At 66.0% G+C, this 27,632-nt stretch overlaps 4 protein-coding genes across 5 annotated transcripts in view; 2 read left to right on the top strand and 2 right to left on the bottom strand.

Moving 5' to 3' along the window:
• Positions 1 to 8,780, top strand: part of ACSF3 (acyl-CoA synthetase family member 3) — a 58,369-nt gene extending 49,589 nt beyond the window's left edge. For both annotated transcript variants that reach the window (XM_040571081.1, XM_040571083.1), the window contains 3 exons: positions 5,215 to 5,349; positions 5,984 to 6,095; positions 8,500 to 8,780. In XM_040571081.1, the coding sequence (XP_040427015.1) occupies positions 5,215 to 5,349; positions 5,984 to 6,095; positions 8,500 to 8,617 (365 nt within the window). In that variant the 3' untranslated portion in view covers positions 8,618 to 8,780. The remainder of the gene's footprint in view (positions 1 to 5,214; positions 5,350 to 5,983; positions 6,096 to 8,499) is intronic.
• Positions 8,781 to 12,956: 4,176 nt separating this feature from the next.
• CDH15 (cadherin 15) lies at positions 12,957 to 18,272 on the top strand. The gene is made up of 14 exons (XM_040571413.1): positions 12,957 to 13,024; positions 13,992 to 14,126; positions 14,363 to 14,518; positions 14,611 to 14,755; positions 14,850 to 15,010; positions 15,174 to 15,302; positions 15,414 to 15,599; positions 15,702 to 15,955; positions 16,127 to 16,269; positions 16,354 to 16,590; positions 16,673 to 16,912; positions 17,321 to 17,457; positions 17,556 to 17,711; positions 17,785 to 18,272. The coding sequence occupies exons 1-14, from the start codon at positions 12,974 to 12,976 to the stop codon at positions 17,980 to 17,982; spliced, it is 2,328 nt and encodes a 775-aa protein (XP_040427347.1). The 5' UTR covers positions 12,957 to 12,973; the 3' UTR covers positions 17,983 to 18,272.
• SLC22A31 (solute carrier family 22 member 31) lies at positions 18,268 to 21,993 on the bottom strand. Its single transcript, XM_040571414.1, has 9 exons — positions 21,784 to 21,993; positions 20,710 to 20,813; positions 20,484 to 20,638; positions 20,086 to 20,254; positions 19,687 to 19,820; positions 19,476 to 19,584; positions 19,179 to 19,390; positions 18,985 to 19,096; positions 18,268 to 18,900 (listed from the first exon to the last, which is right to left on the bottom strand). The coding sequence occupies exons 1-9, from the start codon at positions 21,793 to 21,795 to the stop codon at positions 18,540 to 18,542; spliced, it is 1,368 nt and encodes a 455-aa protein (XP_040427348.1). The 5' UTR covers positions 21,796 to 21,993; the 3' UTR covers positions 18,268 to 18,539.
• A 2,305-nt stretch (positions 21,994 to 24,298) lies between these two features.
• Positions 24,299 to 27,632, bottom strand: part of ANKRD11 (ankyrin repeat domain 11) — a 117,126-nt gene continuing 113,792 nt past the window's right edge. Inside the window, 4 exon segments of the mRNA XM_040571406.1 lie at positions 24,299 to 25,544; positions 26,027 to 26,119; positions 27,221 to 27,364; positions 27,470 to 27,568. Of these exon segments, the coding sequence (XP_040427340.1) occupies positions 25,359 to 25,544; positions 26,027 to 26,119; positions 27,221 to 27,364; positions 27,470 to 27,568 (522 nt within the window). The 3' untranslated portion in view covers positions 24,299 to 25,358.

The following is a 27,632-nucleotide window of genomic DNA, read 5'->3' as shown; positions in this document are numbered from 1 at the left end:
CAGGAGGGGCAGGGACGTCCACAGACCCTCTTGACCCTGGTGACCAGAGTCCTGGTGTCCCACTCTCCTGTCCCCAGGGGCCCTGTGCACCACCTGCAGGGCCGCCAAGCACCTCTCCTACTTGGTGGCCTGACCCCTTACGAGGGCAATGCCACCGCTGTTCTCCAGCGACTGTGCCTTGTAAAAGCTGGCCTCAGTGTTTGTTTTTCCCAGCAGATCCCAGCACAGTCCTGGCTCTGCATCCAGCATGGGCTGAAGTCACCTCTCCTCTGTGTTAGCCTGAAGGGTCTCATTTTTCCTGTGCATTCCTGCTATCTCAGAACTTCTCCAGGTCGCTAAGTATTTCATTGCTCCGAGTGTTCTCCCGGTCAATAGTTAGTTCAAATGTTTGTTCGCGACACCTTTGATGTAGAAGCCTTGCAGTGTTTGCCAGGAACAAGCTGACCAGCGTGCGAAGGTGTTAGCACAGAAACTCTGGGGAGCGTTTGCTGCTGTAGCCCTGCTCCTTGGAGCAAAAAGCCTTTGTTCAGCGTGTCCTGGGGAGGCTGCCCGGGCTCCGGGTCAGCCACTGAGACCTCTCCGCTCTGCGAAGGAGGAGGTGCACAGACCAAAGGCTGTAGGGCCTGGGCGCTGGCAGGGCCACAAGGGCTCTTTTGTCTTTGCAACAAGTATTTTGCAACTCGAAGGAACACTGCAGAAATCTCTGGGGCTGGGGTTGGGAAATAGGGTCTCCATTGCAGCTTGGCCGCTTTGGAGAGTTTGCCTGGGCAAGGCACGCATCTGAAGTGCAGGAACATTTCCAAGTGACTCTCTGTAGCCAGCCCTTCCCTATAAATAGAAACGCTTTACCCCAAAGCCTCGTTTTTAAGACAAAGGCAGTTTGCTAAAGGCCTTTCACGCCTCTCAGCACCAGTAGCATGGTTCGTGCCGGATTGTGGCCTCCAGGGGCTGATCTGTGCCGGTGTGGGGTGGTCACAGCGCAGGCTGTGGGCTGGTGGGGATGTCCACAGCGGGCTCCTGCGGGTGCCAGCAGGCATGTCCCCCCCGGTGGCTCACAGCCCTGCAGCCTCTGACACGCAGCACCCTCTGAGCGCCCCGTCACGGCACCCCCCCCTCCTCCCCCCCCCGGCTCAACTGGTGCAGGAGCCTCCTCAGCATGCAGCTCGGCAGAGCCTTTAACATCTCGCGGAACAGATGCCCGCTGAGCGTCTTGAAACAAATCCAAAGGTAGCAGTGACGGCTGCTGTCAGGGAAACAATAATCCCATGGCCTCGCCAGCATCAGCTGTGCCTGGGCGCCGGCGCTGCGCGGCGCACAGAGGCTCCTTCTGCTGCTGCTTTGTTGGATGGAAGGGGCCCGGCGGGGGTGTCCCGGGGGAGCAGAGGTGGAGACGTGGCCGTGTCACAGGCTGCAGCCTTCTCATCACCCAAAAGCTCCTTCCCCGTGCAGCTGGCTGTGGGGAAGGGAACGCTGCCACTGCCTCCCTGCTGCGGGGGGGGTTCTGGGCACAGGGACATTTGTCCTGCCCCGCTCAGGAGCAGGACCACACAGGTGTTGAGCCCGGTGTTTTATCAACCATGTCCACACACCCCTCCTGTCCCTGTGCTGCAAGCCACCGGCACGGCCAGCTGGAAAGCGGGGTCAGCAGAAACGTGGTTTGGAAGGCGGTGTCATCTCACAGCAGGGGGGCTCCATCCTCTGCTCAGAAACGCCACCCGTCACCTCCGGTGTCCCCAGCCAGCCCGGGAGGAGGTACCCACACACGCCTGGAGGCTGCTGGGTGAGAAACAGCAAGCTGCAGCCCTGCGGAGGTGGGAGCCTGCATAATGGAGCAGAATAACGCAGGGAGCCGTGGGGACAGAGCTCGATGCTGGCAGCAGGGCCGCGGGCAGGAGCACCGCCGCAGCAAGGGCTGGGCACGCCGGGCACAGGGAGACCCGGAGCGGGGGGGAGCGAGCAGCTCCTGCCACGGGACTTCGGAGCAGCATCAGGTTTGGAAACGGTGCTCTTCACGCCGTTCAGAGGCAGCATGTGGGGGAGAGCCATTAAGCAAACGGCAGCATCCTTTTAACCAGTCTGGCTGGCACGGGAGGTCCCTGCTGGCCTGGAAGCCGTGGCGCGCTCTGTCGCTCCGGCTGCGCAGCGCTCGAGCCGTCCTGGTGTGCTCGGCTGGTGGCAGATGGCGCGGGGCAGAGGGTAACGTGGCTGTCCTCGGCGGACGGCGGCCCCTGCGGCGCCACGCGCAGCGAGCTCCCTCCTGTCAGCGCGGGGAGTGACAGCAGGGCCCTGGCGCTCAGAGGGCAGGAGAGAGGAGGCAGAAAGCGAGAGACGGGGGGGTTACAGAGCTCATCGAGAAGCTCCCTGTAATCATAGTAATGATACGAAATGCCTGCCGTGGTGGGAGGGCCGGGAGCGCTGCAGATGGGGCTGGAGGGTGTCCACGTAGACTGGTGTTTGGGGGGCCACAGGGACCGAGGAGGGGGGGCTCCTCTCCAGACGAGCTCCCCCTACCCATGCTCCGCCCGAAGTGACCGTCACCTGTCACCTGTCACCCCCTCCCCTTGCTCCCACAGTGAACATTTGGGGGGGCAACTGCTCGGGGAGCACACGGGGAGCATATTTGGCAGTCAGCAGCGGCAAACCTCTAGCACAGGGCACACACCTCAGGGGGCAGCCGCCAGCAGCCCCTGCCCGCGCTCGTGCCAGGGACGGCAGGGGACGGCCATGTGGGGACGCTGGCAAACGCCAGCCCGGAGCCAGCTGCCGCCCAGCTGAGCCAGCCTGGCACGGCGCCCAGCACAGCGAGCCCGCTCCTGCGCCAGCCCCGGCACAGCGCCCGCCTCGCACGGCACAGCCGGCACAGGTAGTCGGCGGGGCCGGGAGCTCGGGCTGCTGCCAGCTCAGGTGTTTTGCTGTGGTGCTGACGTGCCCCGACATCCTGCCAGGGTCCCTCTGCTGCAAGCGAAACACGGAGAGTTCCTGAGCTGGAAATACTGTCTGAAGCCAGGCGGTGCGCGGGCTCGTGCGTGCCGCTTTGTGCGGTGCAGAGAAGAGATCGTGGTGAAACGCGTGGCCCTGGCCGTTTGCTGCCCTGGCTGCTCCTGCAGCAGCTTGCTTTGCAAAGCAGAGCAATCAGCCGTGGCTGACACCTCACCTACAGACCACCCACTCAAGGGCGTGCAGCCATGGGTTCAGGTGTAAGGAAAGATGCAGGAGTGAGCTGACCGGGTGGCCGCAGCGGTTGGTGTCGGGACACCTCCCGCCTGTGCGCCCAGCCTGCTGTTTGGGCCGTTCTCCCCCATCCTGAAATGGAGGAAAATGCAAATGTGGCAGCTTTGGTGTGCTTAAATATTGAAGAGCAGCATGGGCACTGTATGTCATTGAACCAGCGCTGAATTCCCTCTCCTCTCCCTGTCTCCTCTGCATGCATAAGCAGCTCCTGATCTCGCTGCTGAAAGCTCGTGGCTCTCCAGTCCCCACCGTGCCACATTTTAATTAATGTTTGCTCTCCAGCCCTGTGTCAGTCACACATGCTACAGCGCTACTGGACACGGAGGGCAGTTTATCATGGCAGTCATGAATTCCTTTCGACCCCAAGCAGCCAGATACCCAGAGAGTCCTGGTTTCAAACTCTCCCACAACTTTAAAATATTCCATACAGCTCCCAACATCGACGGCCATGTGAGTGCCAAGAGGAAGGCAGGCAACTACACGAACAATTAATCATTTCCTGGCTGACCTGAGCAAGAGGAGCTGCTCAGCAGTTGGCATGTGCCAGCTGAACGGGGACACGACTCTTTTGGGGAATAGCCCAAATTTCAGAACTGATTGTGATTTTTCATTGCTCTGCCACCGTAAATCTCTAAGCGTTCGCTGCCTCTGCATGCACCACGTGCAGTCCCTGCGGAGCGTCAGAGGTGAGCTGGGAACTAGACTTGTAAAGCTGCACAGCCAGTGGGCACCTGCATCACCTGCCTCTGCGGAGCGACACCGTGAGGCCCTGGAGGAGAGGGGACCTCATCTCTGAGAGAGGGGAATGGGGAACATGCAGGGTTTGGGGAGCAGGAGGCATTGGGGAGGCTCATCCCTGGGCCACCCGACGAAGTCCCCAGGTCTCGGCTGCCCCAGAGCCCACCCGGTGCACTTGGCACACTCCCTGCACAGCCTGCACCCTAACCAGAGGCTCAGGGGTCCTCCAGGCTCCGTGCCCACCGGGTGCTGCGGTCTGGGATGCTGGGCTGCCCTCATTCCCCAGGCTCTGAACAAGCACCTGGACAGGGCATCAGCGAGAGCCACCCTCTGAAGCTCCCACAGCTCCGGGGTTAGCGCTGCAGCCCCGCAGTGCCCGCGGACCCTTTGCTGGGAGCTCTTTTCCCACTGCCAGAGCCGTTGCTGTGCCTGCACTCCCCAGCCAGCACCGTGCAAAGCTGCAGCAGGGGAGCAGGCTGGGTGCATGGACACGAAGGTGGTGCGTGTCATTAGGGCAGCACACGGGCTGCACGGGGTATTGCCGAGGGCCCCCCGGTGCTGCCATCAAGGCTCTGAGACTGAAATGCGAGGTCCTGAGCGTCCCCCCCCCCCTCACCCCCGGTTGGCAAAGGCTCTATTAGCAGGATGTGAGTAATCATCTTAAGTAGCTATCAAAGTGCAACAGCTTGTTAAGCATTTAGCCAGGTTGTGCTGACATGACCTCTCTCCTCAATCTTCCCAGCCTCAGCGTGAGCAGCTAATTACCAGAGCACACCTGCCACACGCCTTCTCCCCCACCTCCCGCCCCCCAGGAAGGACAAAGTCTCACTTCGGGCCCTCTCTTCTCCCTGACACCGTCCCCCACCCTATTTTGTGTCACTAGCAGCCCGGCAGGAGCCGGGGACAGTCCGGTCCTGCTGCTGTGTGCCGTGCTGAGCACACTGGGACGTGTATCCGCCTGCGGTGGTGGCTCCTTTCATTGCTTCCATGTTAAGGGATTTGTGGCTGCACAGCCTTATTCTTCCCTTTCCCCCTGCAGAAAAGGGATGCCTGCTCCCCTCTGTGCATCCCCGGGTGCAGGCTGTTGGGTGGGAAGGCTGGCACCCACCCCGGGGGCTCTGCAGATGCTGAGCGCGGCTCCTGCGCACGCTGCCACCACCCGAGCCTTGGGTGCGGGATGGAGGGGACAGCAGAAACAGTGGGAGCTGGTGGAGCAGCCCTGACACAGCCCCCGTTGTTTCCCAGGGGACACGGCAGCCTACCAAGACGGCGTGTACTGGATCAAGGGCCGCACCTCGGTGGACATCATCAAAAACGGCGGGTTCAAAATCAGCGCTCTGGAGGTGGAGCGGCAGCTGCTCGCCCACCCGCACATCACAGGTACATGCCGGGGCTCCGTGGATGGTCCTGGGGCCATGCCCAACGAGGAGCACGGGAACGTGTGGGGTCCTGGCCCCAAGGTGCTGGCACGGGGCCACCCGAGGGCTCGTGCTCCAAGGCTGCTGCCCTGCCTTCCCATCATCAGGCCCTCGTCTGGGCAAGGAGCAGGCAGCATTTGAAGCCCGCCACCAGTCGTCTCTCGGGGCCGAAGCCACGGGGCTCACAGCTGGGTGCCAAGTCAGCAGCAGCTCTCATCTGACCTTGAAAATGAGGCTGTAATTAAATCTGTGCTGACCTTGCGCATGACCCTGCGCGAGGGGGTGGAAGCGGTGCCCCTGGCTCAACACCGCTGTGTACATCGCATCCCCCTGCTGACTCCGAGTCGCTCCAGCCCTGGGGCTTCCTGCCTTCCTTGGGGCTTCCTGCCTTTCCGTGGGGCTTCCTGCCTTCCTCGGGGCAAAGCTCTGTTCCTGGAAATCGCAGCAGCAGAGGAGTCCCTGGTGTTTTCCTGCTGTAGCATCCCGTGCCATCCTCCTCCACGCGCTGCTCCTCCAGCTCACCGTGGTGCTGAGCTCCCCCCTGCCCCCAGGACCCGCTCGCACTCCTCACCTCGAGTCCTGTGCTCTCTCTGCAGACGTGGCTGTGATCGGGCCCCCGGACATGGTCTGGGGCCAGCGGGTGAGCGCCGTGGTGCAGCTGCGCAGGGGCGAGATGCTCTCGGTGACCGCCCTGAAGGAGTGGGCCAGGTGAGAGGCAGCGGGGCTGAGCACGGCGAGGGCACCGCAGGCAGGGCCGGGGCGGGCAGCAGGGACAGGACAGCACCTCAAGGCTCAGCACCCTCCCCTGGGGATGTGTCAGAGTAGGAGAGAGGGGTGGCAGCAGTGACGCTGTGCCTCAGGTACTGGGAATGGCAGAGACGCAGCTTCTACCAGCAGGTTGCCAAGCACAGGAGATAATGGGAATAAACGAGTCTCTCACCCCAAAAGTACCTGTGGCAAATGACTCGCCCCCACAGCAGCAGGGCCAGGCCTCTGGCAGCCCTGAGCTTACCGCCGACAAAGCGCAGCACGGAGCGAGTGCTCGGACGGGGCTCGGCAAGGGGCACTCTGTGTTTTCTGAGCAGTGAGACCATTTGCTCAGCTTTTTCCCAGGGCTGCTGCAATCACACCTTGCCTGCCTCCCTACCTGCTGGAAGCTGGCCCAGAGCAGGCCCCAGCTGACCCCAGAGACCCTCCCCAGGGGCCTGGAGATGGGGGGGGGACACCGGGGCTCACTGGCCTTGCGTGGAGTCACAGCAGCAGCAGGGACCTGTGCCTTTCTGGAGAGCAGGGCACAGACAGCAGCTGGCCATCCGGCACGGTGTCAGCCTGCAAACCCCATTGCTCACACCAGTCCCAGAGCAGCCAGCACTGAGGTCTGGGGCATCAGCTGCAGGAGGAGGAGAGCGTAAGCTGGAGCCAGGAAGCAGAATCGCCAGGTTTATCGCTAATATTCCATTAGCGAAATATTTAATAGCAGATTCTTTCTTTTCCTGGCAACTCCCTCCTCCAGGCTGCGGATATTTTTGGCGAGGCTGGCGCTATTTTGTAAGCGGCAGGAGCACTTGTTTCATCAGGGGCTGCACAGCCAGCCAATTAAAGATTTCCCCTGGATTTGCAAAAATCACAGTTGGGGGACTGCGATTTAGCAAATGCAAGGAAGATGCTAGCTGGCCGGCTGCTGCTCTGATTAAACAGTTGCATAGTGGGGGGAAGAGAATCGAACAAAGAAACCAAACCTGCACCCGTGCTGCTTGGGCAGAGGGGCCAGGACCCCACCGGGCATCCCTCCTGCTGCCACCCCTGCTCGCTGTGCGCGCCTTAACCCTCTGGCTGCCGGCTCTCTGGGGCTCCTGCTCCTCCAAGGCAGCCCGCGGCCACCAGCAGCTTTTGTTTCTTCATGCTGATGTCCTCCTGCGAGTGGAGATTCCCCTTCGTGGCCAGGCTCGGTCTGCCTGGGTTGGCGTGGATGCCACCGGCTCTCTGGTGCGTGGGGCTTCTCCATGTGGGACCCCACGGTGGCTGCTCATCCCTGAGCTTCATGGCAAGGACGTTGGGGTCTCCGGCAGATCCTTCATCCCCACTCTGTGGGCACGGCCCTCGTTACCCCTGCAGCCGTGGCAGTCCCCGGAGAGAAGCTGCTGTCCCCAGAACCCTTTAAGCAAAACCCACTTGAGGCTGCGAGGAGGTGACCACGGCGCTGGGCGCCCAGCACCAGCGCTGCTCCCTGCAGGCACTGCTCCTGCTCTCCCCGTCTGCCTCTCCCTCGCTCCCCGTCTCTCCCCTTTATTTTTCATGTCACTTACATTTGCCTGGCCCTTTTCTCGCGCTCCCTGGCAGGAGACACATGTCCCCCTTCAGCGTGACTCATTTCGCAGCTCTGGCCCCCAACTGCGCTTGCCGGCGCCAGGCGCCACCCCGAGCTGGAGACGTCCATCTGGCCGGGGGTGCTGGGGGCGGTGGGCGAGGGCTCTGCAGACTTGGCACCTCACGTTAGAGCCGCTGCCAGCGCGCTGCCGGGGCTGGGCACGGCCCCAGGCTGGTGACACACGGCACAGAAGGCAGGAGAGCCTCCCCCCGCGCTCCGCAAAGGGCACGGGGACAGCGCGCCGAGCTCAGCCTCCCTCCTGCAGCAGGCAGAGCCCCACAGGCTGTGACACAGCCTGTCACCCTGTCACCAGCACGGCCCAGAGCTGGCCCCCGAGGGGCTCTGTGTGGGGACAGGATGGGGACAGGCGTGGTTTCAGCATCCTTAGTGCCACGGTGCTGTTTTCCCCTGCCACGTCTAATGGGGAGGATTGAGGAGTGCCCGTTAACGGCGCTGCCTCCTGATCGCTTGCTGGAGGCTCTCGTGCACCCTGCGAGGGGTGAGCGGTGTTTTGGGGTGCTGCAGGGGTGCGTGGTACTCACTGTGTCCCGGGACATGGGCAGGGCGCAGGCACCGAGGGCGACCCAGCACAGGAGTGCCCACACCGACGGGGCTGGATGTGGCAAGCAGGACGCAAAGCCTCGGTGCCGATCCTCTGTGGGTCCAGCAGCTTTTGTGAGGTGTCAGGAGGGGCTGGAAGCACAGATTTCAGTCAGCTTTAATGGCTCCGTGTCTGTGTTGCAGGGAGACCATGGCACCGTACACCATCCCCACCGAGCTGATCGTGGTGGAGGAGATCCCACGCAACCAGATGGGAAAAGTCAACAAGAAGGAGCTGCTGCAGCGCTTTTACCCAGCCTAACACACGGCCTCGGGCCAGGACCAGGAGCCTGGGGGTGCTCCACTCGCTGCCACATCCATTTCCAGGGGCTGAAGTGGTGCCAGCAAGGATCAGCAGGGGCAGGTCTGCGCTCACCGCACTCCTGTCTGTGAAACAAAGCCCAATAAAAGTGAGATTCACCCTGCGTGCTCTTCTCCTTGGCTAAAGAGCTGCAAGGGTCACTCCTCATGCAGGAGCCACGTGCATGACCGGGACTGTCCTGCACATAGAAGTAAAGTGGGGTGAATTTGGGGGGCCTGGGCCAGGACTACCACCCTTGTCTGAGTGCTGCCAGCAGGCGCTTGCGGGACAAAGCTGCTCTGTTTAACGCACTTGTAGGACAGGTGAGAAGCAGAAAGGCGAGGGCTGAGCACGAGGCTCAGTTCTCTGCACCATGGACACCCCAAACCCTAGCTGGAAGGGCTCTGGGCTCCCTGCCTGCTCCACTGGGTGCTTGTCCCCATTCCTGCTGTAGCTGTGCCTCGGGCTGCATGCAGCTCCTCTCCAGCTGAAATCACTCCTCGCGTTAAACCCCTGTCCTCAGCCAGCTGTGCTGGTGCCTGGTAATTTCGCCTCCCTCTCTGCCCTTTCCCACAGGCTCATCAACTTTGGCTTACAGAGGGAGAGCCGAAGGGACTGGGTACCCTGGGATACCCCATAACCTGCTGCGAGCACCCCACGCCCCCAGCCTCCACCGAGCGCTGCCTTCTGCTTCCCTGTGGAACTGAAGCAGTAATGAGATGCACAAATGAATACAGGGTGCACTGAAAAACCCACAGCATCTCTGCCACCGAGGTGCTTCCACAGCAGCCGGGCCCCATCACAGGGCAATTACGGGGCGCTGGCACCACCAGCCATGGGGGCACAGCAGGAGCAGGGTGCAGGAGGCAGCGGGGAGCAGCTGCAGCACAAATCGCACTGCACGTGCATGCCTGTGTGTGTGTGTGTGCACACGCCTGAAGGTCATCGATTTCCTGCAGGACAGGCAGTATTGATAGATCCTACCTTTATAAACGGAGGTTTGTCCCTGTTTGACTTCGTGCACGCTCTGCCAGATCGATGTCACCGCGGGGGCCGGCAGTCGTGCCCTGCGGCTCCTGCACCAGGGGCTCCATCCCCAGCACGGGAAGAGGGACAGGGGGACACAGCTCGTCCTGCCAGCCGTGGGGCACTGGGAAGGGCAAGAGAGATGGGGAGCATGGGTAATTGATTAAATATCTTCGTTAGGGTCGGCGGAGCCCCGAGCACCTGGGAGGGCGATCAGCGTGCTGCGCTGCGGTGTCAGAGCCGAGCTCTGTCGGCCCTCGCCGGGCTGCGGAGGGACCGAGCGGGTCCTTTGTTAAAACATCAACGATGCAGTAAATTTTTTAACTTACCAAATAGATCAATATCAAATTATCATGTCTCGCATTCATAACTCTTAAGCAAGCAACAATGGAGAGAGACAAGGTCACTGGAGAATAAATAGCAGCAAAAGCTCTTAATGATCTATCATTCTCGACAACCCCAGGCACCCAGCACCAGCCTAGTGACAAGATCATTAATAAAACTCTGCAGGAACGCTATCGATTGCTTTGATGGATGATCACAGGTAGCAAATACTGTAAAACACCTGGTTGTCACACACTGAAATGAGTAGTGTGACTCGCACCCCGGCGCCAGCAGGACCGGCTGCGGCACCACCGGGTCTCCTCCCCGGGGGTGGCTGCTGCAGGGAGGGTGGTCGGTGGCCACGGCACCCCCGGTTTTGGGGCTGGCCTCTGTGCTGGTCCCCCAGCTCCCAGCCCCTCCAGCTCGTTCCTCCCTACAGATGGGAGCAGTTTATTAAGAGCCTCGTTAAAGCACCTGGTCGCCATGCCCCATGCCCCAGGTTGGAGCTGAGCCGGCCAGAGACAGATTTGGGTGCCTTGGTGCCGCTGGAGGAACCTGGAGACCCCGCTCCAACCCCTTGCTGCTGGATGTGGCCCCAGGACACTGACACAGCCCGGACGCTGGGGACAGAATGGGGGTCCCCAGGGCCATGGGCTCTGCACCCCCCGTGCCACATCCGTCGGGGATGCTCCAGTCACTTTGCTTGCGAGCCACGTCCGCATTGACGGTCTGATCATATGTACACAACCATTCAATTACCCCGTAATGGCTACAGGCTATTAAGCCATCAATCTCCTTCATTAAGGCCTGCCAGGCCTGGCCCGGCACTGCACAATAAAACCACTAAAACAACAAAAACAACCCAAAGTAGCACCCTTAATGCGCCGGCCCCGCCGCCCAACTCGGGCACCACCGATACGGACATCCCACAGCGTCCCCGGCCCCGCTGCAGCGTCCCCCTGCCTGGAGCCACCCTGGGGCACCCGGGGACCCACTGCCACGAGCTGCCAGCACCCTGCGGTGCTGGTCACCCCTTGTTGGGGTGTCCCCGGGGAGCTGGGGGCCATCCCCTGGGTGATCCCGGCTGCTCATCCCTGCCCTGGGCTCAGCACGGCTCGGCACGCTGGGCCCCGCGCTCGCGCTTTATGGCTGACATTATCTTTTATGGCCATATAAAAGCCGAAGCTCCAGTGGCTTTATGGCTGCTGCGCCGGCATTTGGCACCTCGCTGCTCAGCGCGCCCGGCTGCTCGCATCCCCCGTGCTCCCGCTGCACCCACGTTAGGGCAGGACTGGTCCCAGTGCCCTCACTGGGGACGCAGCTGGGCACAAGCCCCGCAGCTCTTGTGCCGGGCTGGGCTCGAGGGGCAGGTTTTGGGGGCTGGGGGGTCAGGGGCCGTGCTGCCCTGCTGGGAACGGAGCCGTGCCACCAGCGTGAGCTCACGGCCTGGCGCTGGCACCTTGTCAGAGCCCATCACGTCTGCGCCCCGTGCCCCCGCGCCGCGGTGCCGGTGGCAGGGAACATCTGCTCGGCCACCCCGCTGCCACGGCGCATTAGGGTCAGGGTCAGCTGCCAGGACCCCCAGCCACGGCCACCGGGGCCGCTCCCTGCTGTGACACTGATGCGGGGTGGCAGGGCAGGCGGGCGGATGGATGGGGTCAGGCAGACGGACGGGGACAGGAGAACGAGTGCCAGGGCTGAGCCGTGCCGTGGGGTCACTGGTGCCCGACACTCACCCACTCGTGGCATGGCTCCATGTCCCCTCTGCTGTCCCCCGGCCACCTGCAGCCCTGCCACCGCTCAGCTTTGGTGCAGAGCTAGGGAGGGGGGACAGAAGACCCCCCTGCACCCCCCGGCCCACGTCCCCCAGCCCTTTTCCCTTTTCCCCTGCGGCAGCCCCGAGGCGCTTTCCTGATGCGCTGTGCCGGGAGGGAACCGGGGGGGTTCCCAGGGAGGGGAGCGAGGCTGGCTGGGGAAGGGGGGGATCCGCTGCTGCCCGCCCCCCCCAGCCGCTCCCCGGTGCGGCCCCCGGGGTGCGGGGACACGGAGCCGGTGGCCGGGGCGATGCTGCCCCCTGGTGCCGCGGCCTCGCGGAGCTCCGGGACCGGCACCGGGAGGGGGGGCCGGGAAATGGGGTGGGATGGGATGGGATGGGGATGGGGATGGGATGGGGATGGGGATGGGGATGGGGATGGGGATGGGATGGGGATGGGATGGGGATGGGGATGGGATGGGATGGGGATGGGGATGGGGATGGGGATGGGATGGGATGGGATGGGATGGGATGGGGCTGGAGCTGGACGGAATGGGAATGGGGCTGGGATTGGGCTGGGCTGGTGCTGGGCACAGCCGCGCCGCTGCCCCCCTCTCGCAGCCCGCCCTGGCCCCCGCCCAGCGCCCGCCGCCAGCCCAGATGGCCCCGCACCTGCCCCGGAACGCGGCCGCGGGGGCCCGGCGGGGCGGGGGCGGGCAGGGCCCCCCCGGGAGGGGGACAGGAGGGGGGCGACGATGCCGGACCGGGGCCGGGGCCGTCCTGGCGGGGGGAGCAGCGGGCCCGGGGCTCTCCGCCCGCCCCGTCGCGGCATCCCCGGGGCGCACCCGGCGGCAGCTGCCGCATTCCCAGCGCCCTGCTCGGGGGGGGGCCCCGCAGCCCCCATCCACAAAGGGCCGGGCAGAGGGGGGGGGACGGACACCCCCGGGGACCCCTTCCTAGCGCCCCCCCAGCCCTTCGGATCCCCTCTCCCCGTCCTTCCCACGCGCACCGCCCGCCCCGTCGGGCCCCCGGCGCGCAGCCGGGCAGCATCGGGCCGGGCCGGGGGGGGGGGGGGGGGGGGGGAGGGCGGCGGGGCCAGCTGCCCGGCCGGGGGGGGCCCGGCCCGCTCGGCAGCACATGTGCTGTCACTCAGCCAGCCCCGCGGTTATTTTAGCTCGGGGCCGGCGAGCGGCTCGGACTGCGCCCGCTCGGCCATGGGGCCCCCGCTCCTGCTCGCCTGCCTGCTCGCCCCCCTCTGCGCCAGGGTAAGGGATGGGGCTGGGGGGGGGAGCTGGAACCCCCCTCCCCTCCCCCAAAATGGGCTGGTGCTGGGGGGGTGGCTGGGATGGGGCCCAGGCCCCCCAGACGCACGTCCCCGGGGGTGTCGGGGATGGGGACGGGGGCTTTGGGGATGGGGATGGGGATGGGGGTTCCGGGGATGGGGACGGGGGTGTCGCAGGCTCCGCGCCCCTCCTGGGCCATTTTCCACCCCACAGATGGTGGCAGTGGCCGGGGCGGGGGCGGGGGGCCTCTGGCACATTGCATGGGTTGGAGAGCAGCGAGAGGGAGGCTGGAGGGGCTGGGTGCTCAGAAACACCCTGCTCCCCTCATCGCCCCCAGCAGCAGTGCCGGATTTCCCCCTCTCGCCCCCCTCCCACCCTGCTGTTCACGCACAGCCCCCCCCCAGTGCCCCTCACTGCGGCCTCAGGCCTGAGCCATGTGGGGCTGCTGGGGTCTGGCCTGGGCCCCGTAGCTCTGGGGGGGGAAAGGAAGGCAAGCGGACCCGCAGGACAGGCCCCCCCTCAGCCCCCCTATTGTCCAACCACCCTCTCCCTACCCTCCCTGAGCTCCAGCAGCCTCCCAGATAAGCGGGAAGGGGGGGGGGGAGGGGTCTCCCCACACGCCCCCAGCCCAGCCCTGGCTGCAGCCCCCCCCACTCGTGCCCCCCACACCCAGCCCGACCCCCCTGCCCTCACTGCCACATCCACGCAGTGACGGTGACGTGGGCTGGGGCTGTGCCAGGCGCTGCCAGCCCCGAACAGCCCCTTCCTCCCCACCACGGGGGGGGCACAGCCCGGCCGCAGTGTGGGGCTGTGCCCAGAGCAGCACTGGGGTCATTTGCGGACCCCTTCCTGGGGTGCCCGTCACCACCATGGGGGGGGGGGGTGGCCATCACGAAGCCCCCAGGGGAGCCCCGTGTCCGTCTCAGCAGCACTGTGTCCCCCCCCTCAGGGTGCCAGCACGGCCCCAGGCAGCCCCCCCAGCTGGCGGCAGCACGAGGGCCCCCGGCGGGTGAAGAGGGCCTGGGTGATCCCCCCCATCAGCGTCTCGGAGAACCACAAGCGCATCCCCCACCTCCTGGTGCAGGTAGGCAGGGAAAAGGGGGGGGGGACCCTGTAGGTGGGCAGCACAGGGCCCCCCAGCGAGGGGGTCCCCATGCACACAGAGGGGATGGAGCTCCGGGCATGCCCCGATTCCCCTGGGGTGCAGGGACCCCCACCCCATGCACCCTGCCCTGGGGGTGAGGCACCCCCCCCACTGCGACCCCAGGGGTCCAGGGGGCGGCCCCCAGCCCCAACCCCAGCCCCGCTTTCCCCGGGCAGATCAAGTCGGACAAGCAGCAGCCGGGGGGGGTGATCTACAGCATCAAGGGGCCGGGGGTGGACGAGGAGCCCTTGGGCATCTTCTCCATCGACAAGTTCAGCGGCAAGGTCTTCCTCAACGCCATGCTGGACCGGGAGGAGAACGACCGCTTTCGGGTAAGGATACGGCCCGGCCGTGCGTGCCCGTGGCCCCCCAGCCCCCCCCCCCCCCCCCCCCCAGCCCTAACCCACCTGCTCTGCGCCCCCAGCTGAAGGCTTTTGCGCTGGACCTGGGCGGCGTGACGCTGGAGGACCCCACGGACCTGGAGATCATCGTGGTGGACCAGAACGACAACCGGCCGCTCTTCCGCCAGGACGTCTTCACAGGGCGCGTGGTGGAGGGCGCTGAGCCAGGTGGGGCCCTGCGGGCACCCGGGGTGGTGGTGGTGGGGGGGGCACGAGCCGGCCCCCATGCCGGTACCCACCGCGGGCGCTCTGGCGGCCGCAGGGACCTGCGTGATGACGGTGGAGGCCACCGACGCCGACGACCCCGAGACGGACAACGCGGCGCTGCGGTTCTCCATCCTGGAGCAGGGCGCGGGCGGCATGTTCAGCATCAACGCCACCACGGGCGAGATCTGCACCGCGCGGCCCGGCCTCGACCGAGAGGTAGCGGGCACGGGAGGGCACCGGGGGGGGCACCGGGGCTGGAGGAGCCATGGGTAGGTCCATGCGCAGAGCCAGCCGTGGCGAGGGGGGGGGGACACCCCGTCCCTGTGGCTGCTGGGGGGCTCAGCGCCTCCCCCTCGCCCCCCCCACCCCCCCCCCGCAGAGCGTGGGGGTGTACAACCTGACGCTGCAGGCGGCCGACATGTCCGGGGATGGGCTCACCACCACCGCCACGGCCGTCATCTACCTGGAGGACATCAACGACAACGCCCCCGAGTTCACCAAGGAGGAGGTAGCAGCCGGGGTGGGCTAGGGGGGACACGAGAGGGGGGCCCCCCCCCGGGGTAGTGCCATCCTGGGGGGCAGATGCCAGCCCTGTGCCGCTCCCCCCCCCCCCCCCCAGTTCTCCATGGAGGTGGAGGAGCAGGCGGCCGGCGTGGACGTGGGCAGGGTCCTGGTGCACGACAAGGACCTGGCCGGCTCGCCCAACTGGCTGGCCAAATTCACCATCCTGGAGGGCGACCCCGAGGGCGCCTTCGCCATCCACACCGACCCCTACACCAACGACGGCGTGCTCTCCGTGGCCAAGGTGGGCACCCGGGGGGGGGGCACCCGGTGTTCGGGGGATGGGGATGCGGGTGCTGGCAGCTCCGCTGACCCCGTGTCGTTTCCCCCCCCCATCCCTCGGCAGCCGCTGGACCACGAGGTGCGGGACCGCTTCCAGCTCACGGTGTCGGTGCAGAACCAGCAGCCGCTGGAGCCGGAGGCCCCGGGCAGCCCGCGGGCGCTGGCCACGGTGCAGGTGCGGGTGCGGGACGTGAACGAGGCGCCCGTCTTCCGCGAGAACCCCCGGCGCGTCAGCGTGCCGGAGGGGGCCCCCCCGGGCACCCCCGTCACCACCTACACCGCCAGCGACCCCGACACGCGCCAGCTCCAGACCCTCTCGTGAGTCCTGCAATTTGGGCACCCGCTCCCTTTGCAACACCTCCGGCACCCGCTGCATTTGGGCACCCGGGTGTGCAGCTGGAGGTGGGTATTTTGGGAAAGGGGGGGGGGGGGGTGGTGACGGCGTGCCCTCCCCCCCCCCCCCCCCCCCCCCCCGCCCCGTGCCCCCAGCTACGCGCTGCTGTACGACCCCGCGGGCTGGCTGCAGCTGGACCCGCACTCCGGCACCATCCGCACCAAGCGGGAGCTGCGGCACCCCTCGGCCTTCCTGCAGGGCGGCTGGTACATCGCCCTGGTGCTCGCCCGTGATGACGGTGAGCATTCCCCCCTCCCAGACCCGCCCCCCACCCCGTGCCCCCCGGCACCCCCTGACCCCTCTGCTCTTTGCCCCCGCCCAGCCGAGCCCCCGCTCTCCGCCACCGGCACCCTCTCCATCGAGATCCTGGAGGTGAACGACCACGCGCCCCTGCTGCAGCCGCCGGCCGGCGTGGTGTGCGGGCGGCCAGGCCGCGGGGGGAGCCTGCTGCTGGGGGCCACCGACGACGACCGGCCCCCCCACGGCGCCCCCTTCCACTTCCAGCTCAGCCCCCAGCACCCCCAGCTCGCCCGTAACTGGAGCATCACCCGCTTCAACGGTGAGGCATGGCCGGGGTGGGGGGGGTTGCTGTCGCATGAGGGGGGTCCCTGCTCAGCCCTGCCCGTGTGCCCCCCTCGCAGTGACCCACGCGGTGCTGGCCGTGCTGGTGGACCTGCCCGAGGGGCCCTACTCGCTGCCGCTCCTGCTGCGGGACTCTGGGACCCCCCCGCGGGAGCAGCAGCAGCTGCTGAACGTGTCGGTGTGCCCCTGCGGCCGCGACGGCACCTGCGAGGACGGCGTCCTGGCCGCTGCCACCGCCACGGCCGGCATCACCCTCGAGGCCCTCCTGATCATCCTCGGCAGCAGCATCCTCCTCCTGTGTGAGTGACACCCCCAGAGCCCCCCACCCACTCCCGGGTACCCCAACCCCTCCTCATGTCCCAAATCCCAGCAGCATGCTCCATCGCCGCGTCCCACCTCCCACCCACTGCCCCATCCCGGTCCTGGCCACCCCGTCCCATCCCAACCCATGTCCCTCATCACCCTGTCCTCGTCCTGGCCATCACATCCCACCCCATCCCATGTCCCACATCAAACTAGCTCGGTCCTGGCTGCCCCATCCCAATCCCATCCCATGTCCCCCATCAAGCCACCCCAGCAACCCCTACCAGCACCCCAGGACCCCATCCCAGCCCCGGCCCCATCCCTACCTTGCCCAATACCCCACACCCCGTCCCCCCCGGGGGTCCCGGCCCCCGCCGCCCCGTGCCCACCCACTCCCCCCACAGTGCTGGCGCTGCTGGGGGCCGCGCGGGTGCGTGGGCGCCACCGGGCGCTGCGCAAGGGGCTGCTGCAGCGCTCGCGGGACGACATGCGCGACAACATCCTCAACTACGACGAGCAGGGCGGCGGTGAGGAGGACCAGGTGGGGGGCACCCTGGAGGGGGCTGGGGGTCGGGGGGGCTCATCCCAGCCCCAACAGCCCTGACCCCCCCCCCCCCTCCACACACACCATCCCCGCAGGACGCCTACGACATCAACCAGCTGCGGCACCCCCAGCTCCTCCAGCCCCGTGCCAAGCCCCCGATGCGCAGGGACGCCCCGCTGCGCTCCGGCACCCCCTCGGCCCCCCGCAAGCTGCCCAGCGGCCCCTCGGACATCGAGGACTTCATCAACGAGGTGGGACGGGGCTCGGCACCCCCCCCGCACGCCCCCTCCATAGCAGGGCTGATGCCGTCCCCTGTCCCCGCAGGGGCTGGAGGCGGCCGACAGCGACCCCAGCGTGCCCCCCTACGACACCGCCCTCATCTACGACTACGAGGGCTCGGGCTCCGTCGCCAGCCCGCTCAGCTCCATCGTCTCCAGCCTGACGGATGAGGACCAGGACTACGACTACCTGAGCGAGTGGGGGCCCCGCTTCAGGCGCCTGGCCGACCTCTACGGGCAGTAGCAGGGGGCTGGGGACAGGAAGGGTCTCGCACACGCGTGTGCACGAGGTGCCCAGAGGCGGAGGCTCCGTGCACGCACCAGGTGCCCGGCTGCAGGGGCTTTGCACCCTCACGAGCCCCCCCCCACCCAGAGCAGCAGCAGAGGGACCCCGCACCCAGCAGAGCCTTGATGGTGCGAGCAGTGTGCCGGTGGGGAGGGGGGGCCACAGGGACCCCCCGCGGTCCCTTCCCAATAAAGATCCCAGCCAAGGGGGGCGGCGGGACCCCGGCCGCGCCAGCCACCCATGTAGAAACAAGGCACTTTTATTGGCAGCCTGCAACCCCCCCCCCCCCCCCCGGGGCATCACCCCCGCCCCAGGACTCCCAGCACAGCTCCTCCTGGGGCAGGATCCGGCCCTGACTGGGGGGTGGGCGCACAGCCCCCAGCCCAGCCACCGCTCACGTCCTTGGGCTTTGCGCCCAGGGCCGCATGGGGACGGGGGGGCCCGGTGCACCGGGGGGGGTCCCAGCATCGTGCTTGCCCCCCCCAGCCCTTCCAGCAGCAGGGAGGGGGGCACAGCTACGTCTCCGGGGGGGTGGCCGCGGGGCTGTGTCGGGGGCCCAGCGCCCGCTTGGTGGAGGAGACGAGGCGGGAGTAGTCGTGGGGGATGCCGCGGGGGGCGAGCAGGGGCAGGTGGTCCTCGCGGGGGGGGCGGTGGAACAGGGGGGGCCGGCGCTGGCTCTCGCCGTCCTGCAGGGACTGGGGCAGGCCGCGGCCCTGGCTCTCGGGCAGCAGCATGATGCTGAGCACCGAGAGGATGGCGAAGGAGGCGAACACCAGGTGGTGCAGGAAGAAGCCGCGGCTGTTGGGGATGGCCGTGATGGGGGCGGCCGCCTTGCCCACGAAGCTGGCCCCCACGATCAGCCCCAGCCCGGCGCCCCTGCGGGGGGGAAAAGCGCTCAGAAAAAGGGGGTGCCAGGGGGTCCTGCCCGCGTCCCGGGGAGGGGGCGGCTCCCCCCCTCACCTGACCACGGTGGGGAGCACCTCGCTGGCGAAGAAGATGCTGAGCATGGTGACGGCGTGCGAGGCGGTGATGCCCACCACCGACAGGGTCAGCACGATGAGGTCCAGCAGGTCTGGAGGGGGGGGCGGGGAGCAGACATCAGGGGGCTCATCCTGCACCCCCCAGCACCCGGTCCCGCCGTTCCCCCGCCTTACACTGGGTGAGGGCCAGCAGCAGCAGGGAGGAGATGCCGGTGAGGACGGTGCAGAGCAGGAGGACGGCGCGGCGGCCGAAGCGCTCGGCGGTGAGGCAGAGGAAGAGGCAGGCCACCGCCTCGGCGCCCACCAGCGCCAAGTAGGAGGAGAACCGGGGCAGGTGCGGGGCCAGGTTGCGGGTGAAGCAGTGCCGGATGCCGGAGCCGATGAAGCTGCGGGACAGGGGGCTCAGCGGGGCAGGGGGGGCCGGTTAGGGCCGCTACCCGCCCCCCCAGCACTATCCCCCCGCCTGCTCACGCGGTGAAGCCGAGGATGACGCTGTTCTTCCAGATCACCCTGGTGCTGAAGATCTCGCAGACGGCGTGGTAGCGGGGCTGGGGGGAGCCCTCAGCCAGCGTCTCCAGCTCTGCACGCACATTGGGACCGGGTTAGAGCCGGCACAGCCCCACATAGCCCCAGCACGGCCGCTTTGGGAAGGGGGGGGCCCTGTCGGACACCCCCCACGCACCCGCCATGAGGCTCCCCTGGTCATCAGCACCGCGGCCGCTGCTCTCGGCCAGCGCCTGCAGCGTCTTCCTGGCCCTCTCGAGCTGCTGCGTGGCCAGCAGCCAGCGCGGGGACTCCAGCAGCAGCGCCGGGCACCTGGGGCAAGTGGCGGTGTCACCGGGTGTCCGCGGGGACTGGCCCCAACCCCAGCACCACCCCCACCTCCCCCTGCCTGGCCCAGAGCCGTGCTGTGCCTGGAAACCCTCGGCTTCAAACCTGAGCAAACATTTACCCGGAGAGCCTGGAGAGCCCCGGCGGCTTTGATGCCCCGCAGCCCCGGGCGGGGTGTGCCGGGACAGGGCGCTGCCCAGCATGGCTTGGCCCCCTGCGCACACCAGCCCTGAAATGGGGGGGTCCTTACCACCAGCAGGCGGCCAGCAGAGCCAGGATCATGGTGACGGCGCCCTGCAGGACCCGCCAGTCCCGGCACAGCACGGCCAGCCCCGGCAGCAGCAGCTCCCCGGCGATCCAGAAGAAGCCGGCCACCATCGTCACCTCCAGCCGGTGCGGGGGGTCGCACTGCTCCAGCCCTGGGGGGGGACGACAAGGGGTGCAGCATGGGTGCCATGGCCACGGGGCACCCTACAGCATCCTGCATCCCACAGCGCCCCGCATGCTGCAGCATCCTGCACCCTGCAGCATCCCACTTGCTGGAACATCCCGCACCCCACAGCGCCCTAAACCCTGCAGCATCCCAAACCCCGCAGAGCATCCCAAACCCCGTTCCCCCTCCACCCCAGACCCCGCCAGCACACTCACGTGCCACGTAGAGGGAGAGGAAGGCGCCCGCCAGCGCGGCCCCAAAGAGCATCCGCGCGACCAGGACCATGACGAAGTTGATGGCCAGCGCCACGCCGAGCCCCAGGGGCACGGCCAGCCCCAGGGACACCACGAAGGTGGGCCGGCGGCCGAACCTGTGGGGCCGGGCATGAGCTGGGCCGGGTGCCCCATGGGGGAAGCACCCCGGGGACCCCCCCCCTATTACCTGTCACAGGCCAGGCCGGCGGCGACGCTGCCCATTGTCCAGCCCAGCAAGTGCGTGGTCTGCTCCAGGGGCACCTTCCAGCGCGAGGCGCACACCAGGTCCCACTGCGGGCCATGGGGACGTGTCTGCACGGGGGTTCCGGCAGAGCCCCCCCTGCCCGCAGGGCTGGGACGGATGGCGTGGGGGAGGTCACGAGCCCCACGCGTTGTCGGGGGGCTTCTGGGCAGCCCCCACCCCCAGGCAGAAGCGTGGGGCCCAGGGCGGTGCTGGTGGCCCCCAGAGCCCTGTCCCTGTTGTCCCCCCCACACACTGCAGAGCTCCCTGCCCCCCAGCCACCCCAAGACCCCCCCATGGGGGTCTCTCAGCTGTCCCCAGGATCCCCCAAGCAAAATTCCTGTCCCCGAGGCCCCCCAGAACAGCCAGGGCTTTCCCCTGCTGGGGCCCCCAGCTTGTCCCCCAGGTACCCCCCCCCAGCCCCCTTCACACCCTCCCCAGGCCTCCCCACAGCCCCCCCAGGCCTCCCCAACCCACAGCCACCCCTTGACCCCTCCTCCACCCAAGATCCCAGGGACCCCCGACCTCCTCCAGCCTCCCCCAGCCTGGGCCCCCCCCGAGCCCTCCAGGCCCAGGCCCCTTCTGGTTCCCCCCGACCACCCCAGACCCTGGGGAACCCCCAAACCCTCCCAACACCCCAAAGTCCCTCAATCCCCCCGGGACCCTTAGGACTCCGCAGAATCCCCCGCCCTGACCCAGGATCAGAGTGCCCCAGCTCCCCCGAACTTAGGGATCCCCTCAACACCCCCCAAACACGGAAAACACCCCCAGACCCACTCCCCCCAAACAAAGGGAACACCCCCAGACCCACCCCAAACCTTAGGGACCCCCCCCCAAACTTAGGGACCCCCCTAAACCCCTCCCAACCTCCCCATCCCCAGGACCCCTCCCCTATTACCCCAAGCTTAAGGACCCCCCTAAAACCACCCTCCCCGCCCCCCCCCATCCCCAGGACCCCTCTCCTACACCCCCAAACACCCCCCCCCGATAACCCCCCCCCCCCGTGTGTCCCCCCCCCACCTGTGTGACCATGTTGGAGCGCAGCCCGGCGGCGGGCAGGGCGTAGTGCCAGCCGCGGGTGCACGGCCCGGTGCCGTCGGGGCGGGCGGTGGCGGTGCCGGTGGCGGTGCCGGTGCCGGGGCGGTACCGGTAGAGCTGGCAGGGGCTCCAGCCGCCGCGGAGGCGAGGGACGGCGGCGCGGAGCAGGGCGGCCCCCGCCAGGCGGCGCAGCGGCGGCGGCAGGAGCGCGGCGTCGGGGCGGCAGCGGTGGGGGGGCTCCGCGCCCAGCGCCCACCCCAGCGCCCAGCCCAGCGCCAGCGCCAAGCACGGAGCCCACCCCCCCGCGGCCCGGCGACCCCGAGGCCGCGACCCCCCCCCGGTCCCGGTCCCGGTCCCGGTCCCGGTCCCGGTTCCTGCCCCGGTTCCTGCCCCCGGCCCTGTCCCCGCCGCCGCCATCCCGCTGGGGCCGGGCAGGTGAGGGCGGGCACGGCTCGGCTCGGCTCGGCCCCTCCGCGGCACCGCCCCCGGGGCCCGGTCCTGCCCCCTCCTTGTGTCCTCCCCCCGGTCCCGACCCCCGACCGCCCCCCGCCACGTCCCGACCCCCGCCCCCCCCCCCCAGCCCGGGTCGTGCCCCCCCCTGCCCGGCTCAGCCTCCCCCGCGCACCCCGGTTGCTCCCGGGGGGTCCGGGGGGGTCCATGGGGGTCCAGGGGGGGCCGAGAGCTGCTCCAAGCTGCCCCGGGCCGGGCACCAGCACCCATGGGTGCTCCCGGCCCCCGCCGAGCCTCCAGGGGCCGTTGGCCCCCCAGGAGGGCTCCGTGCTGAAGCCCTGCGAGGGGGGGCGCGGTGGGAAGGGGGAGGAAGCAGCCGAGCCCCCAGAGGAGCCTTTTTTTTTTTTTCTTAATTTATTTGTGCACATCACCTCTGTGCTCCCCCCGGCACGCAGCCCCGGGATGCGGCACCAGGAAGCAGCCGCAGCCGCCTCCTGCCCCCGCGGGACGGCAAGGACGGGAGCTTAAAAATGGTGCGAGAAACCCAACGCGGGCGTGCTGCTGGCGAGGCGGCCACGCAGCCACTTCGCGCCGTGCCACGCAGAAGGGGCGAGCACAAATTGTTGGGGGGACCCGAGCGGGGGACTTCACCAGGAGGATCCCGACCCCCGTGGTGCAGGGTCGCAGGGGAGCGCGTTGTGCTGTTGCTTTACCCCGCCGATGAAAGGTCTCCGTGCTTACAGAGGGCACTTCGCAGTTATTTAACGAAGGAAAGAGCAGGGCTGGGCATTAGCTAAAAAATCAGCTGTGTGAAGGTGCCCCAGGCCCTGGCTCACCCCAGGGAGCAGGAGCAGCCCCCCCAGCTGGTGCCCATCGCCCACCCCAACACGGCAGCCCTGGGCTGGGCTGGGGACAAAACCATTTAGGATCCAGCGGGGCCACGCCACCCACAAGCATGTCGCTGCCCGCCTGCCACGAGCCCCAATCCCTGCTGTAGGAGCGGGGGGCATCAGGCCAGGAAAGGCAGGACCCCCGCTGGGACACGATGGAGGGAAACCTTTGAGATCCCCGGCCCCAGGAACCGGGTGATTCCTCAACCTGCCACAAAGCTGGTGGCGGCTGGAGCTCGGTGCGCGGCCGTCCCGGCACAGCGGGCGCTCCCCCGCGCTGTTTGCGCCCAGCAGAGCCTGAGCTGCAGCGGGAGGACCGGGCTGCGCCGTGCCCTTGAGCCGTCCCCACCAGCAAAGCCGCTCCCACGAGGAAGAGGAGCCGCGTTGTGCTCAACACCTCCCTGGTTCCAAAAGCAGCAGCAGCTGAGGTGTTTGACCAGCGTGTGCGCCTGGAAAAACTGGAAAGAGGAAGCAAGAGAGGCGGGCGTGGGACAGCCGGGCTTCCTGCGTGCCAGGCAAGGGCGGGCGGCAGCTGCAAACACGGCGCAGGGGCTGTGGGAGAGGCACTTGAACCTCTCCGGCTGCAGTGCTGCACACTTGTGCTCGAGGACCAACTGCCAACAGGATGGCTTGACTGGAGCCACGCTGCTGCTTGCGAACACCACGGCACAGACACGGGGTGTGCATGGAGCGAGCGCAGAGCACGCAGTAGTGGGACAGCCCCAGCAGCACAGGGGAGGGACAGCCGGGGCACCGCGTGCCCCTTCCCTCCCTCACCCCTTACGGAGAGGCCCCAAGAGCAGGAGCGAATTCAGCCAACGGGGCAGCCGTGAGCAGCACAACCTGGGTCCTGGGGCCACGGCAAGGCCAGGGCAGCGCTGGGCTCCCCCCTTCCTGCTCCGAGCCCTGCAGCCCCAAAGCAGCAGCTCCTCGACTCGGTGCACCCGGCTGCACCGCCGCAGAGCCAGCACCGTGGGGATAGGAGCCACACGAGGTAGGGAGACGGCCTCTGGGGGTCTCTGCAACATGAACTGTGGTCAGGGGACCTGTGCGCACAGCCCGGGCGCATCGGACAGGCTTCCAAACACCACTGCACACCTCCTGGCCCTTCCCGGCTCCTTCGAAGTGCTGCCTGGGGTGAGCTATACATACAAAGATAATTTTAATTAATTTATTTATTTCTTTACACATAACTGAAAGTGATGTTACAGTACATAAGTTATTTACAACTGTGCAGTAATGTGTTGCAAAATAAATTATCTAGAAGGCAGCAAAAGTACATTGTTAATGTATATAAAAACTGTACAGCATTTATGGGATACAATTTTTCTTTATATGAGTATTGGCTCTGTAGTGTTTTCAAGTTATGTTCTCAGAAAGAGAAACGAAATGCCCAAGATTAAAGGAAAAAAAATATATAAACCACATGGATTTTACTCCATTAAAAACACAGTTGGCAAAGTCCTTTCTCTGCGTCACCACGTGCTGCCCGTGCCGCCCGGCACGCGGCGCCCACCGCTTCCTCCGCTCTTCCCAGACGGTGGCGAGCGGCGGCCCCGCGGCCCCGCGGGCGCTCCTCCTCGCGCCCGGCGCCGTCCACACCTTCAGAGCCGCGTCTGCCCAACTCGGACGCTGTCTTTTGCTTCTAATTGTTTTTTGTTTTGTGTTTTTTTTTGTTTGTTTGTTTTAGACATACCCAGGATGGAACAGAAACTCAAACACCCCCCCCCTCCCCCCATTGTTTCCTACTGCAGCTTCTCTGCGAGCAGATCCGCAGAGCGGTGGAAAACAGAGAGCTGGAAATCGCTGTGTTCACAAGTACATGGATCGCGTGGTTGCTGGCCCCGCTCAGCAGCTTCTGCAACACACAAATGGTGTCCTTGGCCTCCTCCCTCCACGCCTCTGCCAGTCCCGTCGCCGGTGAGTGCTCGCTGCCCGCGCAGACCGGCTGCCTCCCTGCCGCAGCAGCCGGTTGGAAAGGAGATGCGCCCCGGCCCGCTGCCCGGCGGAGCTGCCGTCAGTCCGGAAGCGAGGGACGCGCTGTGAAGAAAGTGCAATTTTTTTTCTTATTGTTTTGTTTTCTGCCGATAGCTGCTTCCTCCTCCTCTGACCAGGGATTCATCAGCAAGCGGTAAGGGTGAATGTGAGCTCGACCGCCCGACCTCGGAGGGCTCCCGTCCTTGCCAGTTTTCAGTGATGTCTCCTGGTTTTGAACTGTCATGCCGGCAAGAGCACAAAGTCATCGTTCACGTCGACCATTGGCACATAGAACGAGGGCACCTCGTTCACGCAGAGGGATTTGTGCCCCGCGGGGTCCAGCTCCTGCACCTTCAGCTGCCACTCCATCCTTTGCACCGCGTTCAAGGCAGCAGCCTCGTGTTGCTGTCGCATGAGCAGGCACGTCTGGATCAGGGAAAAAAAAAACAAGCAGAGGTGAGGGGTGAGTGGGACAGGGCAGGAAAAGCTCCCGCTGCTGGTCCCACCCGGGAAAAGGCAGGGGACCTGCAGGGATTGTGCGGGACAGCACAGCACGTGGAGCCACGGACACCCTGCACGGCCTCGCAGAAAGGGAACCAGGACTCAGGACATCTGGGAAGCCCCCACTGCTTCGCATAGGTCCCGGGACAGGATTCGATTCTTGCCATCGCTGCCCCTGAAGACGAGGACAGAGAGCCCTTCCCACCAGCTGTGCTGCCCACACCATCCGGGGATGCCTGTGCCCATCAGATTTTTGGAAACCACAAAAACGCAGCTTCCCAAAGCAGCATCCAGCCCAACCAAGCGAGTGCTTTGCCATCCCCGCGGCTGGGACCGCTGTCACCAAAAGCCTCCCCGGGACACCGAGCAGCAGGACCTGCTCCCAGCGTCACGCCCGTGCCTCTCACCTTCATCCGATCGTACTTGTCATCCACGTCTTGCAACCAGGAAATGAACTGTCGCGCGTTGAAACGGTCTCTGACCGATTTGTTTTCGTCTCCCTAAGCAGAAGACAGGGACAGGGAATTACATGGCAATTTATTTATATTTCTTTTCACTTTAAACAATCAAAGGTGTAACAGGCCATATTCAAACCCCTCTTACGGCACACGCTGACCAGAAACAGTGCTGAAGAAACAAGAAAGGCGCCTGCAGAGAGGGAGAACAGCGTGCGGCTCCCAGCTGCTCCTGCAGCCCTTGGCCAGGGGCTGCAGCCCGAGACAGACACACAAACATGCACGCAGGCGCTGCCGGCTTTCCCTTTCCGTGCAGGAGACCTGTGCCAGCCCAGCTCAGCACCCGCACCGCTGCATCTCCTTCAACTCATGCCCGAGAGCACGTTGCTGGAGAAGCACAGGCACCTCGTGGCTGGGAAATGCCGAGGGATAAAATCAAGGCTCCCAGGTCACCAGGTGACCACTAAACCCCATGATCCTGCTGCTGCCAGATCCCTCCTGCACTGCAGGCCTGCAGAAGGTCTGGCAGGGTGGCGTGGCTGTGGCTGCGCCCCTCTGCTCTCACAGAGCCGGCTGCAGAGCCCCAACGCAATGGCCCAGCTCTGGCACAGAACCACATGAAAGCAGGGAAGAAATGCCCCTTTTCCGTGGGCTGTGCATCAGTCTGGCCCTTTCAAAGCCGGTATTCAGACACAAGTTAATTTAATGGCTCTCTCCCTGTTATTTGACAGGAAAAGATATCCCAGAGTACAGTAAAATAAAGCTCTCAAATGTGCAGATGATCCTGATCAAGAAGGGCAGAGTGTCCTGAGACTCCCTGATAAACGTGAGCCATCTCTGCCTCCGAAGAGACATGATGCTCCCCATGTCACCGTGTTCCTGGCGTGTTCCCTTCCCCGCACACACACAGGGAATCCACCCCACCGCGTGCAGCTCAAGCCCCCAGGAACCAAGCCAGCTCGGCCGAGCTGGGCAGGTCTCGGGCAGCGAGTCCTGCACCTGGGAGCTGTGCTGTGTGAGCAGCAGCCAGGCAGGAGGAGCATTCTTGGCTCCTGCCTGCGTTCCTCCGTCCAGAAAAGCCCGTCGGCCCCGGGATCTTGTACAGCACCTCTGAGACACTCCTTCACCACTAAGACAGGCACTGACCTGATTTTCTAGAGGCATGTTGTAGACCTCGGAGTCCAGCAGCATGGTGCAGGCACTGAAGGGCACCGCCTGGTTTGCAATAGTCCTCGCTGCCCGACAGTGAACTCTCAAGATCTCCTGCTCACAGGAGACGATGAGCTTCTCCTGGGGAAGAGCAAACAGAGCAGTGAGCGTGGCAGCCTCGGTTTCCCCAGCAAAGGAAATTCAGGACCTGTTCCCAAGCAGGAACTCCTCAGAGCACCGCCTTACCCGTTCTATGCTGTGCTGGAGCCGCAGCTTCCCCCTGACGGCTTCCTGCTGCTTGAAGAGCTCCTTCAGGGGCTCCGCGAGCGATGGCGGCGGGGCGATCTGCGGGCAGACAGCACAAGGTTAGAGCTGGGCGTGCAGCAGCTCACGGCACGGCCACGAACAA

This window comes from Cygnus olor, chromosome 12, assembly GCF_009769625.2.
Source record: "Cygnus olor isolate bCygOlo1 chromosome 12, bCygOlo1.pri.v2, whole genome shotgun sequence".
Lineage (NCBI taxonomy): Eukaryota > Metazoa > Chordata > Aves > Anseriformes > Anatidae > Cygnus > Cygnus olor.
This window is presented reverse-complemented; position numbering and strand designations above follow the sequence as displayed.